The sequence below is a fragment of the Hippocampus guttulatus genome, chromosome 7, assembly GCF_054856545.1.
Source record: "Hippocampus guttulatus isolate MCC_2025c chromosome 7, RoL_Hgut_1.0, whole genome shotgun sequence".
Classification (NCBI taxonomy): Eukaryota; Metazoa; Chordata; class Actinopteri; order Syngnathiformes; family Syngnathidae; genus Hippocampus; species Hippocampus guttulatus.
This window is the reverse complement of record NC_141267.1, coordinates 6359503-6373974: the sequence shown is the minus strand read 5'-3', so window position 1 is coordinate 6373974 and position 14472 is coordinate 6359503. Positions and strand designations below refer to the sequence as shown.

At 45.8% G+C, this 14472-nt stretch overlaps 1 protein-coding gene across 4 annotated transcripts in view; it reads right to left on the bottom strand.

Annotated features, from left to right (window-relative positions):
• dnajc6 (DnaJ (Hsp40) homolog, subfamily C, member 6) overlaps nucleotides 1-14472 on the bottom strand; it is a 42090-nt gene that overhangs the window by 24276 nt on the left and 3342 nt on the right. For 3 of the 4 annotated variants that reach the window (XR_015101377.1, XM_086115598.1, XM_086115599.1), the window contains exons 1-2: nucleotides 9826-10024; nucleotides 1881-2016 (exon numbers count right to left, since the gene is read on the bottom strand). Coding sequence is in view for 3 of the 4 variants with exons in the window: in XM_086115598.1 (XP_085971724.1) it covers nucleotides 1881-2016; nucleotides 9826-10024 (335 nt within the window). In the remaining variant the exon portion in view is untranslated. Of the gene's footprint in view, nucleotides 1-1880; nucleotides 2017-9825; nucleotides 10025-14472 lie in introns of those variants that run through there. The other variant, XM_086115601.1, reaches the window with a different exon arrangement.

The following is a 14472-nucleotide window of genomic DNA, read 5'->3' as shown; positions in this document are numbered from 1 at the left end:
AAAGCACCTTTTGTTTGAGTCCGCCCGTTTTTTAATTGAGCAAAAGTATTAGAACACGTGACTGATGGGTGTTTCCAGTTACTCAGTCGTTGCCTTTTAGATTGACCGCTCAAATATTAGATGGTGCTTCTTTTTGGTTTGGAGTTTCACCTGTGACAAATGCTGTTAAGCAAAACTGATGACCAGAGGCCTGTCTATGGGAGAAAAGCAAACCATTTTGGAACTGAGAGAATAGGGGGAAATCGAGCAGAGCTATTGCACAAACATCGGGCACAGTCAATCAACAATGTCCTGAAAAGAAGGAAGCTACTGAGCAACAGACATCAAACAGGTCAGCCAAGAGTATCAACAGCAGTTGATGACAAGAAACACTGAGAGAGCTGTGAAGATACATCTAGAGACAACATTCGGTGAGTCACTAGCAACCTCCACAGGGCAGAGGTCAAGGTATCACAATCCATTGTTCGAAGAAGATTTTGAGAGAAGAAATATAGTATACAGGCCATCCCACAACATGCAAACCACTCATCCGCACAAAGAATCAGAAGGCCAGATTGGATTTTGCAAAGATCTACAAAGGTTTTGGAACAAAGTTTTATAGACCGATGAGACCAAAGTGATGGAAAGGCCAAGGTATGGAGAAAGAAAGGATATGCTTGTGATCCAAAACACATAAGCTCATCTGTGGAGCAGGCTGGTACTTATATGGCTGCTTCTGGAATGGCTCACTAGTCTTATTACGAATATAACTCATGATGCTAACAGCAGAATGAATTCTGAAGTTAAAAAAAAATCCCAGCTTGTTATATTTGTTATTGATAATAATAATCATGTGTGTGATTTGATTTTTTCTTTTTTTCCATGCTTCTTCAGAGAATGAAACTAATCACAGTGTCTTCTCTCATGTACAACCAGAAATTAATCCATCCATCCATCTCACCATCCAACGCAGATTGTGCAGACAACTCTTATGTGTTTTGTCCTCGTGTTGTTTCCGTATCTTGCTATCCAAGGCACCGCAGATCCATCTGTCTCCTTTCTATACTGCTAAATGCTGATAAGGGTCGCACGTGAGCTGAATCCTATTTCAACTGACTTTGGGCCAGGGGCAGGATGCATCCGGGAGTGGTCGCCAGCCAATCACGGGGCACATTCAGTATCGCAAAACAACCACCTACGTTCACATCCAAGGACATTTTACAGTCTTCAATGAAACGAACATGCATGTTTTAAGAATATGGAAAGAAGCTCGAAATACATGGAGAAAGCACTGCGAGAACAAACAAACTGCACACAGGAAGGTCAGAGCCCAGATTCGAACCCCCAGCCTCAGAATTGTAATGCGCGTGCACTGCCAACTTTTCGCCCTGCGGCCCAGTGCTTACATAACAATCAGAAAAATTAATTGACTGAACCCGCATTATTTAGCTCTGAAAGAGCAATCTGACGGTGCATTGATTTGACTATACATTATTTACATATTTATGATTTGTAAAGCGGCCCAGTGGTCCAGTGGTTAGCGCATCGACCTCACAGTACAGAAGTCGTGGGTTCAATTCCAGCTCCGGCCTCCCTGTGTGGAGTTTGCATGTTCTCCCCATGCTTGCGTGGGTTTTCTCCGGGTACTCCGGTTTCCTCCCACATTCGAAAAACATGGATGGAAGGCTGATTGAACACTCTAAAATTGTCCCTAGGTGTGAATGTAAGTGCCGATGGTTGTTCGTCTCTGTGTGCCCTGCGATTGGCTGGCAACCGGTTCAGGGTGTCCCCCGCCTACTGCCCGGAGACGGCTGGGATAGGCTCCAGCAACCCCCGCGACCATTGTGAGGATAAGCGGATCGGAAAATGGATGGATGGATGGATGATTTGTAAATACTTACGTGGCAACCTGATGCATGACCTTGGTGGATGTGTCCTTTAGGGTATCCTTGAGATTGTCTTTGAAGTTACTGAAGAACCTTCCAGCTCCGCCCTTGACCATATCCAACAGTCCTCCCCCATAGTTGGCGTCCATATCTGGAAAAAGAAAAAGAAAATGCTCTAAAATCTGAGGCCAAAAAGTTTTTTTGTTTGTTTGTTTTATTTTAAAGGCACACTGTTTTGTCAGACTGTAGTAATGAAATTTAGAAATGTAGTGTAACAGAGTAGGGACTGGTACATTTTCCCTCTATACCACTACAATGAATTTGAATTCATATCAAAGTGTGCACTTTCAGCTCTAATTTAAGAGGTTTCAGAAAACTTTATTTAGAATGTCCCATTTATATAGAGTACCTCAGTCTTCAGGAAGATGTAATATTTAGAAAATTAACCCTTTCAGTGACAGAGGTTACAAAGGTAGACAGCTTATCATGTTATCGGGTAACGGGGCATGAACGGGTTCAATGAAAATTGTAAATACAATTAATTTGTGATACTTGGCTGAAAATTGTTTGCTTCTTCGTTTGAGTCTTCTGTATATGGAATCGAATTTCTAAACATTAGCGTTTTGAGATGTTTACTCATACTGGCTGAATCTAATGTGAGTTCTAATATGCACAAAAGTCAAAGGCAGATGTCGGAAAAATGCCACATGAATATCTGAACAAAAACTAGTTTGTGCAAAACCCCGTTGATCATTGTGTTTACACAAAAGTAAATAATGGTGAGAAAGTGATCAAAATAATATGGGTTGGTGAATTGATTATTGTTGCAATTAATGAAAACCTGCTGAGAGAAGTAAAAGAAATGACAGCAACAAAATTCAAGATGAACGACTTGGATAAACTGAAACACTAGGTATTGATTTTGAACAAAGTGAAAAGTAAAAAAAAAATCATTCAATGAAAGTATGTTGAAAAAAGTCTTGAAAGGGTCAACATGGATGACTGTAAACCCAGAGTGACACCAGACAAAAGCTTGACTATACTAAGGATACAGACGACATGTGTGATGTCAGGAAGCACAGAGAGGCTGTGCCTCACTTTATTTATTCACCTCTAACTACTTGCACAAGACCTGATTTGAGTTTTGTGTTGAGCAGATCATCTCCGTATTTCGCTACATCAAGAAGAAGCCAATTTACTGTGGTAAAACATGTTCAAAGGTACTTAAAGGAATGCCATGGAACTTTGCTTCACTAAATGTGGTAAAGATGAAAAAGTAGTATTTTTACAAGCGTAGCTTCATTGCGCTCCAATCACCACAAGTTGAAAGCCTTTGATTGCCAGAAAGAGTTTAACAATGGGCGGGAGTTATTGTTTGGGCCTGTAGCGGACAGGCTGTATACTCATAGATTTAAACATGTATAAGTTAGGTTATAGGTTAGCGATGGCTGTTTGAAAGTGCTCTATAAATACAGTTGAGTTGAGGTTAGGTTAGTGTATGAATAACAAAATACAGTAAACATATACATGTAGTACTGTATATGTTGCTCTATGTGACTCGCTGTTGTTTTGCTGACTTTCGCTGCTTCTCCCAGACCGTTTGCGGACTTTTTGCGGACTTAAAATTATTATTATTTTTTAAGAATCTGTTTGAAAAAATCCGCGATGCCCTGAAGCCGCGATAAACGAACTGCGAAATAGCGAGGGATCACTGTGTATATATACTGTATATGTGTGTATATATATATTGATTCATTCATTCATCTTCCGAACCGCTTTATCCTCACTAGGGTCGCGGGGGGTGCTGGAGCCTATCCCAGCTGTCTTCGGGCAGTAGGCGGGGGACACCCCGAATTGGTTGCCAGCAAATCGCAGGGCACACACAGACGAACAACCATGCACTCCCACACTCACACCTCGGGACAATTTAGAGCATAGGTGTCAAACTCAGGTCCTGGAGGGCCGCTGTCCTGCATGTTTTCCAAGTCTCCCTGTTGCAACACACCTGATTCAAATGAACAGGTTCAATGTCAGGCTTCCGCAGAGCTTGCTGATGATCTGAGGATGGATTTATATACAGTGTGTGTGTGTGTATGTATGTATATATATATATATATATATATACACACACACACACACACATATATATAAAATTCCTCGTCTCACCCCCCCTCGGGTGGTGTCCGTCCCTCATTCAGCTCGGGTCCTCTACCAGAGGCCAGGAAGCTTGAGGGTTCTGCGCAGTATCCTTGCTGTTCCCAGCACTGCACATTTCTGGACTGAGATGTCCGATGTTGTTCCCGGGATCTTTTGCAACCACTCATCTAGTTTGGGGGTCACTGCCCCGAGTGCTCCGACCACCACAGGCACGACTGTCACCTTTACCTTCCAGGCTCTCTCCAGCTCCTCTCTGAGCCCTTGGTATTTCTCGAGTTTCTCGTGTTCCTTCTTTCTGATGTTTCCATCACTTGGGACCGCTACATCCACTACAACGGCTTTCCTCTGCCTTTTTTTTTTTTATATATATATATATGCGGCTGGATAGCTCAGTTGGTAAGGCATCGGCTTGGCATACGGGAGACGGTGGTTCGAATCCCGCTTGGGGCAAAAAATGAGCACATAACACCATCCAGTGTGGGTCCTTGAGCAAGATCCTTCACGCTAATGCCTACCTCATACAATGATGAGAGACAGTAAAATGAATGACATGCCTGCTCAGACGTCGCCCGGCCAAACAAGGTCTGCGTCAGGTGCTGGGGAACCAGAGCACCTTGATGAAAAATGGGCTACTGGAACAAAGCGGAGATGGGCGAGATGCGATAACATGGCTCTGTTGGAATGCTACTACTCAAGCAACCCTAGTCAGAGGGGTTACATGCAGAGAATGTGGGCTAAATGGTAACTTCGAAACCCACAGTCACGGTTGACCACGAAACAACTAGTAGCTCAGTGTTCCAACATCCACAAACGGCAACTGCTGTCACAACTTGAGATTGATGAGGTACAACGCAGGTTCCATGGTGAAGGGCCCCAGGCTGCCAGATCAGAGGAGGAGGTCATACCAGAGATTGGGAGGCAAGCCCCAATGAATGCAGATGATGAGATTGGGAGGCCAGCCCCAATGAATAAAATGCTGAGCGAGGCAGCAACTGACCTGAAAGCTAAGATCATGGCGAGAATGAAAGCTGGGCAACCTAGAAACCGATTACAACGGCTATGTGAAGTACCACCTGAAAGTCTCATGGAAAGTGTGAATGCAGCACTGAGGGCGATCCCTACCGTAACGATCACGGAAACCAATGAGCTGATATACGCTTCAGCATCAGTGATCCTTGAGATGCTTGGCTATAAGAGCAACCATGGAAGCCATGAGATACGTTACCCACCATGGAAAAGGCGGTTGGAGGCTAAGATCAAGGCGGCTCGGAAAGATGTGAGTCAATTGACTGAGGCCCAGAGAGGTGTGATGAAAAGGCCGATACCCGAGAGGTACATCCAGATGACCATACCTGAAGCACTCGAAACTGCCAAACAAAGGCTACAAGCCTTGTCCAGCCGCCTAAAGCGATACACGAAAGAGAATGAGGCCAGACGAATAAACAGGCTGTTCGCAACACAACCTGCGAATGTGTACGCTCAGTGGCAGGGTCCTAACAACAGAGCTGACCCACCAAGACTGGAAACTGAAAGGTACTGGAAAGGCATATGGGAGAAGGAGGTTGCACATAACAGCAGTGCACAATGGCTGGTGACCCTGAGAGAGGAGCACAGCAGCCTCCCTGAACAGAACCCAGTTACCATAACAGTGGCAGACATACAGGAACGAGTCTCAGATATGAAGAACTGGACAGCACCAGGCCCGGACATGGTCCACACCTACTGGCTAAAGAAACTCACAGCACTCCATGAGCGCCTAGCAGCACAAATGAACCAGCTGCTGAGGGATGGGACTCACCCAGGATGGCTAACCGAAGGGCGAACGATCCTGATCATGAAGGATCCCTCAAAGGGTGCAGTCCCATCCAACTATCGGCCAATAACCTGTCTCTCCACAACATGGAAGCTCATGTCAGGCATCATTGCGGCTAAGATAAGTGGATCATGGATCAATACATGAGCGAAGCACAGAAGGGCATTGGTAGAGATACCAGAGGAGCCAAACATCAGCTCCTGGTTGACAGAACAGTCGCACAAGACTGCAGGTCCCAACGTACCAACCTGTGCACAGCCTGGATTGATTACAAGAAAGCCTATGACTCGATGCCACATACATGGATCACTGAATGCTTGGAGTTGTATAAGGTGAACAGGACCCTAAGAGCCTTCGTTGCGAACTCGATGAGGATGTGGAAAACCACACTTGAAGCCACTTACCCAAGTGTCCATCAAATGTGGCATATACCAAGGTGATGCACTCTCCCCACTGCTGTTCTGCATAGGACTGAACCCCCTAAGCCAAGTAATCACCAAGGCAGGCTATGGATACCGCCTCAGAAATGGAGCTACAATCAGTCACCTCCTCTACATGGATGACATAAAGCTGTATGCTAAGAGCGAAAGGGACATAGACTCCCTGATCCACACAACCAGGATCTACAGCAGCGACATCGGGATGTCATTCGGGCTTGAGAAATGTAGTCGGATGGTGACTAAGAGAGGAAAGGTAGTCCGCACTGAAGGGGTCTCACTCCCTGAAGGAACAATAGCAGACAATGAGGACAGCTACAAGTACCGTATTTTCACGACTATAAGGCGCCATTAAAAGTCTAAAATTTTCTCCAAAATGGACAGGACGCCTTATGATGCGGAGCGTCTTGTCTATGCGCTGAGTTCCAAACCCTGACTGACAGCCGACACGCTGTTTATATAGAGAAAAGGCGGAAGTGACTGTGGACAGGCATGCGGCAAAGAAGTCGGCCAATCAGTGAAGGGTGGGCGTGTATATATACATATATGGAGAGAAAGAGAGAGAAAAGGCAGACGTGAGTGACAGGCATGCGGGGAAGCAGTCCGCCAATCAGTGAAGGGTGGGCGTGTAAGTGGACGCTAAAGGGACGCTACAAGCAGGTACCAACACCTGTATAGAGTGTGGCTATGTGCATTGTTGCAAAACAACTTCGGTTTTGGTTTCTAAGAACCCCCGAAAATAAATTCTACAAAGAGACACGCCTACGAAGCTCAGTTCAAACTTCAAGCCATCGGTTATGCTTTTGGCATGCGTGCCCATCTCACAGCAGCGGTGAAAAACCAAGTCAAGCAAATGAACTCTGAGCTTGCCGTTATTCCCGAAGGCTTGACTAAAGAACTCCAACCGCTGGACATCGGCATCAGCCGGGCGTTCAAAGTAAAGTTGCGAGCGGCATGGGAACAATGAATGATCGATGGCAAACACAACTTTACAAAGAGTGAGAGGCAGCGCCGGGCGAGTTACGCCATAATTTGCGAATGGATTGTGTCTGCTTGGACGAACGTGTCTTCTTGCACTGTTGTTCGAGTTTTTGGCAAAGCCGGCATCATTTCTGTGGAGCCACATGGCAATGAGAGTGACTGACAACGAGAGGGAACACGGCGTTTTTGATGGATTACCGGTACTTGCACAATTGTTCAATTCTGATGCAGAGGATGAGGACTTTGATGGATTTCTGGGTGATGATTGATCGAAAAACGTGAGTACATTGTACGATGGCTAAATAAAATACAACGGAACTCCATTTTGCTTCGTTGCCTTTTTAAAAACGTGTTTTTAGCTTGTATCTGTATGTCTTGGCATGCTACCGTATGCTACAAGCTAACGTGATTTTAGCGTGCGCGCATGCATGCCATATGTTTAAGCTGACGTATGTTTTACCACTTTAAAATTGCGCCCAATAATACAGTGTGTTTTGTCTATGTGTAAAATACAGAAATAGCACCCATTAATGAGACTGCGCCCAACCATACGGTGCGTCGAATGGTCGTGAAAATACGGTACCTCGGTATACCACAAGCCAATGGCAACCTCGAACTGGCAACAAGGAAAGCGGCTACGGCCAAATACCTCCAGCGAGTGAGGCAAGTCCTAAGAAGCCAGCTCAATGGCAAGAATAAGACCCGGGCAATAAACAGCTATGCCCTGCCAGTGATCAGATACCCTGCAGGAATAATAAGGTGGCCAAAGAGAGGCCAGACCACGGACGTTAAGACCCGAAAGCTCCTAACCATGCACGGAGGGTTCCATCCCAAATCCAGCACCCTGAGACTGTACGCAAGCCGAAAGGAAGGAGGCTGGGGACTAGTGAGTGTGAGAGCCACTGTCCAGGATGAAACATCCAAGCTCCATGAATACATCAAGGAGAAGGCTCCAACGGATGACGTACTCAGAGAATGCCTCAGACAATGGGGAACAGAAGATGAGGCGCTGGAAGAGGGACCATCATGGGAGGACAAGCCCCTACACGGGATGTACCACCGGACCATAACTGAAGTGGCCGATCTCAAGAAGTCCTATCAGTGGCTAGAGAGGGCTGGCCTGAAGGACAGCACAGAGGCACTCATCCTGGCTGCTCAAGAGCAGGCCCTGAGCACCAGAGCCATTGAGGCCCAGATATACCACACCATACAAGACCCGAGGTGTAGGTTGTGCAAAGAGGCACCTGAGACGATCCAACACATAGCTGCAGGGTGTAAGATGCTGGCAGGGAAAGCCTACATGGAACGCCATAACCAGGTGGCTGGCATAGTCTACCGAAACATCTGTGCGGAGTATGGACTGGAAACCCCAAGGTCAAAATGGGAAACACCTCCGAAGGTGGTGGAGAATGACAGAGCGAAGACCCTGTGGGACTTCCAGATCCAGACTGGCAAGATGGTAATGGCGAACCAACCAGATATCGTGATCATAGATAAAGGGCAGAGGAAAGCCGTTGTAGTGGATGTAGCGGTCCCAAGTGATGGAAACATCAGAAAGAAGGAACACGAGAAACTCAAGAAATACCAAGGGCTCAGAGAGGAGCTGGAGAGAGCCTGGAAGGTAAAGGTGACAGTCGTGCCTGTGGTTGTCGGAGCACTCGGGGCAGTGACCCCCAAACTGGATGAGTGGTTGCAACAGATCCCGGGAACAACATCGGACATCTCAGTCCAGAAATGTGCAGTGCTGGGAACAGCAAGGATACTGCGCAGAACCCTCAAGCTTCCTGGCCTCTGGTAGAGGACCCGAGCTGAATGAGGGACGGACACCACCCGAGGGGTGAGACGAGGATTTTTTTTTATATACAGTATATATATATATATATATATACACACAGTATATGAATGACTTCGAATGGCTCAGTCAGCCGTGGTGTTTTGATCGCTGAAGCGACATTTGCTTAACTAACTGGAACAATTAATAAGATACGATATGTCATTTATGGTAACTTCATGTCATTCCAGCAGACAGCGAGTATATTTTAAAGAGCTTGATGCTATCAATGTTATCACTATGCAACCGGACGAGCGACCGGAAGTTAGCACACCATCAAATTGGAAATACAGGAATGGTGCATGCATAGGGTCAATTTGAGAGAATTTGAGTTTTTGTCATGCGGAAGTACATGCGACGTCATAGTGGAAAGGTCTATATACTTGAATATATACAGTCAATCCATGTGCAATTTCAAAGGTAATATATAGTGAGAAGACATTAATTGGTTGCTGAACGGCCTGAAGGGTTTTACTCACTCTTGTGAGATCATTTTAAACCTGGCAGGAGGTGATCATGGCAGCAAAGCAGACTGCACTGCAACCCAATATGAGCATTTAAGAGGCCCGTACAAGAAGGGACTCCATGGTGATATTGTAAAAGATTGTCACGACTGCCAGCCATCCCATCTGCTACGTCCACTCTATACATGGCTTAACGATTGCCGAAGCCATTCCGCTAGTCACTCCCTGCTACAAACGCCATAACGAGGGTGACCGGAGACGGTGTGCGGACTCCTACCTGAGCTGTCCATGGTGCTGCAGTCTTCCTCTTTATCGGGGCCGACCTTCGGTCTGTGGAGAGCAGCTACCGGGCCTGCGAGTGTGCTGCCTCCCCCTCCTCTGCCGGCACTGAAGCTATCTCTGCCACTATCGACCAACTGCAAAGATTCATAGCCATCATAAGTGCTCTTTTTCTTATAAGCGCCCAGCAAGCTCATCACCAAAATGAGTGAAATAAAGATTTCCGCTCCCACCTCCTCCCGCCCCCTAAAAAAAAGATTAAAATAACGAGCTATTTTGAAGGAGCCCCAACGACGGGGTGGTTGTGCCGTGTCTTCCACAGCCGCCGATGCTAGTGCTGCTACCGCTACATGCAGCACATGTCCGGAGAGCGGAGTATACGGACGGTCTCGCTGATGTCTGGGGGAGGTGCGCTCTCTCGCAGATTCTCTCCCTCCCTCCCTCTCTCTGTGTAGCTCGGTTTCAGTGCCGCAGTGTTGTACAGTCGTGTACGATTGGTGCCGAGTTAGGGGCGTAGAGCCAGGAGCACAGCAAGTAACGTGCACCTAACTCATGTAGCTCTTCCCATGTCCAATCTTAAATTCCTTACTTCAACCCCGGCAAATGCAAGTAATTCAAGGTACACGTTTAATACTATTAGACTATACTGTACGTTAAGCAGGGTGTTCTTACATACAGTGTGTAATCTGTATTGAATGCTCATTAATAAAAATGTATGTTTGTATCCAGAGATGTGCTGGAGGCCATGATGCCTAGGACCGGCCAGGAAATACAGCAGCTGTTCGCGAAAATATTTTCCCCAAATCACTGATGCCCCCCCCCCCCCGCCCCCGACCCCTGTTTGTATCCAAATATTTATTCAACATAGTTTATTCTTATTTCCTATACTATCACAGTTCTTTTATTCATTGTGCAAAAAAATTGCTACCGGCCTTTAGTGCCCTAGTTACACCACTGGCTCAACATAAAAGAAAGGACCCAAAACTCCTGTTTACCTTTATTTTGGAGCTGCTTTTTTTTTGGTTAAATTTCTATCGCATGTGTATTTTTTTTTACCTCCATGTAACCAACATCCATCACTGAATGCAGAGAATACAGTATTGCTATAGTCCATTCGTCCATTTTCTATTCCACTGATCCTATTTATGATCAGCTGAATGGAGCTGACTCAGAACAAGTACGATTGTTGGAGAGCACATATCCACCTTATTCCAGAGGGCTGTGACGATTATTACTTTTTGTCACAGATTTCTGGTAAAATTTTGATTCAGTGGGTTTCATTTGAGGGAGCAGTTTATTTGAGTTTTTTCACTCCCTTTTCTAAGTGACCATGAGTCCCCATTGCATTGAAAAATGTCTTGCGTGGCTTGGGTACTTGTTACACTGTTGGTGGCTGTACTAACAAGCAGAAGAAGTTGAATCTGTAATTACAAGAGCATTGTTTTGAACTGGCACTCTGCACAAGGACAAGAGAATGTTCTTGTGATAAATGCTCATTTCTAGCACCTTCCCCAGGATGAGGATCACAGAAAAAAAATAGTCTTGAAAAGACCACCACCTCAATGTTGTACCTGTGCTCCTCCATCCATCCATTTTCCGAACCGCTTGATCCTCACTAGGGTCACGGGGGGTGCTGGAGCCTATCCCAGCTGTCTTCGGGCAGTAGGCGGGGGACACCCTGAATCAGTTGCCAGCCAATCGCAGGGCACACAGAGACAAACAACCATCCACGCCCACACTCACACCTAGGGACAATTTAGAGCGTCCAATCAGCCTGCCATGCATGTTTTCGGAATGTGGGAGGAAACCGGAGCACCCGGAGAAAACCCATGCAGGCCCGGGGAGAACATGCAAACTCCACACAGGGAGGCCGTAGCTGGAATCGAACCCGGTACCTCTGCACTGTGAAGCCGACGTGCTAACCACTGGACTACCGGGCCACCCTACCTGTGCTCCTTTTCATTTTAAATATTTGCAGTGGGAGGTTGAAGTACTTTTTAGAGATGTTCACATAAACTTTGAAGATTGATAGAGTGATAACATCGAGCTACATGAATGAAGCTTGTTTACATTGAGGGTTACGGTCATGTGGTTACCATGCAGTGGGAAATTGTAGGTTTGGCTCGGTCCAAAGCCTGCGTTAAACTAAATAAGACGGTGTCCGACCTCTTTTAAAAAATGTGACCAACTTTATTACTGTTTTATTATAGTATTGCCTCAGAGCCTTTGCTCATTGCGTCACATCCGACGCAACAGAGTTCGGAAAGTAGTTAAACATGTGACTGTACCATGTCACTGGCCTCTTTTTTATGTCATCCTCCTACACTGCTCCATTAGCAGAAAGCGGGACTGAAATGTTTTCTCTTAAAGATGCATCAAATGGCCTTGCTGAAGTCTGTAAATATTATAGAAACTGAACTCCCACAAACAGTTTCCATGCAAACAAAACGCTGGTTTCACTATACTGGAAGCTGCACACCAATTTAACTCAAAGGCTCATGGGGCGTAGAATATAGTGGAGAGGGACAGACAACCATTTACTCTCACATTCACACCATCACCGACTGAAAATTGAACCCACGCCTTCTGAACCAAAGTCATATGAATACACCCCTACGCCATTCGAGACTATAGTCCACTGGTGTCAAAGTCCAGGCCCGGGGGCCAAATCTGGCCCGCCACATCATTTTATGTGGCCCGCGAAAGCAAATCATCTGTGTCAACTTCCATGATCCGTGATTTAAACCTGCACCGAAATCTCAAATTGTCATACATAATAATAAACTAACGGTGACATTTTGCAAAGATTCTGTTGCCCTGTTTTTACTCATTTGACCAATAATTGAACAAATACCTGACTGATTTCAAAACTAGTGAGCCATCCTTTTTTTGTGTACAAGTAATAATACAATGTGTTGATGAAGCATTTATTCGGTTACACTGCCTTAACGGCCCTCCGAGGGAAGATATAACTCCAAAGTGGCCCGCGACAAAAACGAGTTTGACACCCCTGCTATAGTCCATTCATTCACAACATTTGTCCTCACATAGGTGGGCTGGAATCCTATCCCAGCTAACTTGGGGTGAGAGATGGGGTCCAGCCTGAACTGGTCGCCAGCCAATCAGAGGGTACATATCGACAACCACTAACACTTCCATAAACACTTGTGGACAATTTAGAGTCAGCAATTAGCCAAATAATGTTTTGAGAATGTGAGTAGAAGCCAGGGTAGCAGCTGAAAACCCACACAAACGCTGGGAGAGCATGCAAACTGCACACAGGAAGGCCAGAGCCAAAATTTGAACCCCGACCCTTGAACTATGATGCAACAGGCCACTGTTCTGCCTACCACCATAGCATCCATCCATCCATCATCTGAGCCGCTTGATCCTGACGAGGGTTGCGGGCATGCTGGAGCCTATCCCAGCCGTCTTCGGGCAGTAGGCGGGGTACACAATGAACTGGTTGCCAGCCAATCGCAGGGCACACACAGACATTAGAGCTAAGATCGGTCCTAAACAATCGAGCCTGACCCGACCCAGCCCGAGGGTATTTCAGCCCGACCCGGCCCAAGCCCGATCACTAAACTTGATTTGCAGGCCTGAGCCCAAAGCAAACCCGAGATTTCATATTTTATTTGTGAGGACTCGGAGGAGAAGGGGTGATTTCTGATAACAAAGCCTGTCTTTTGGAACGAAATCTAAGTTAAACAAGACTGTATAAACATTTACTTCTTTTATATTTCTGTTTCTGAAGAGGTTACATTAACCAACAATTTTCCATCATTGACAGATTTTTTTTAAGAGTGGACGGGGAAAATTTAAGGCCGTCCGTCATTTTGACGGGTTGAAAATTGGGCCGTAAACCACAGCAGCAGTACAGTACATCCTTAAGAATCACTTTAAGAGAGAGAAGCAGAGAGACAAAGACGAACAATGATACTCGACAGAGACTGGAAGGAGTTCTTTGAATTGTCACTGCAAGAGTTTAGTACAGTACGTGTTGTGATGAGGCGACTTCTGTTTTTTTGCGAAGCATGGTCTCTCGTGGCCAAAACGATTCACGGCCTCGAAACAAAAAAAAAAAAAAAGTGAGCGAGAGAGAAGCCCGACCCGAACCCGAACCCAAAGCAATGATTGACATTTTAGGCATTTCGGGTCAGGTCGGGCTCGGGCTCAGGCGGCCCGATCTTACCTCTAATAGACATACAACCATTCACGCTCACAATCACATCTAGGGATCATTTGGAGCATTTAATGAACCGACCATGCATGTTTTTGGAATGCGAGAGGAAACCTGAAAAAAACCCACAGAGGCACAGGGAGAACATGCAAACTCCACACAGACAGGCCATGGCCCGGAATCGAACCCCGGACCTCTACAATGCGAGGCGGGCGTGCTAACCAGTGGACCACTGTAGTATACATAATGATAAAATTAAAGATGGCAGCTTGCAGGGATCACTGTGACCATGTTGAGTGCGAAAGTGAAATAAAAGTAAGTACAGTCTGAGACAAGGTAATGTACAAAAGCACAGAAGTTAATACTATTGCCTTTCAGCTAAGACTGTTGCACACTACAATTATTAAAAAACTCCAGTACTCTATACATTTCTCATGTAAAATTACCTTTATTTGATGGAAG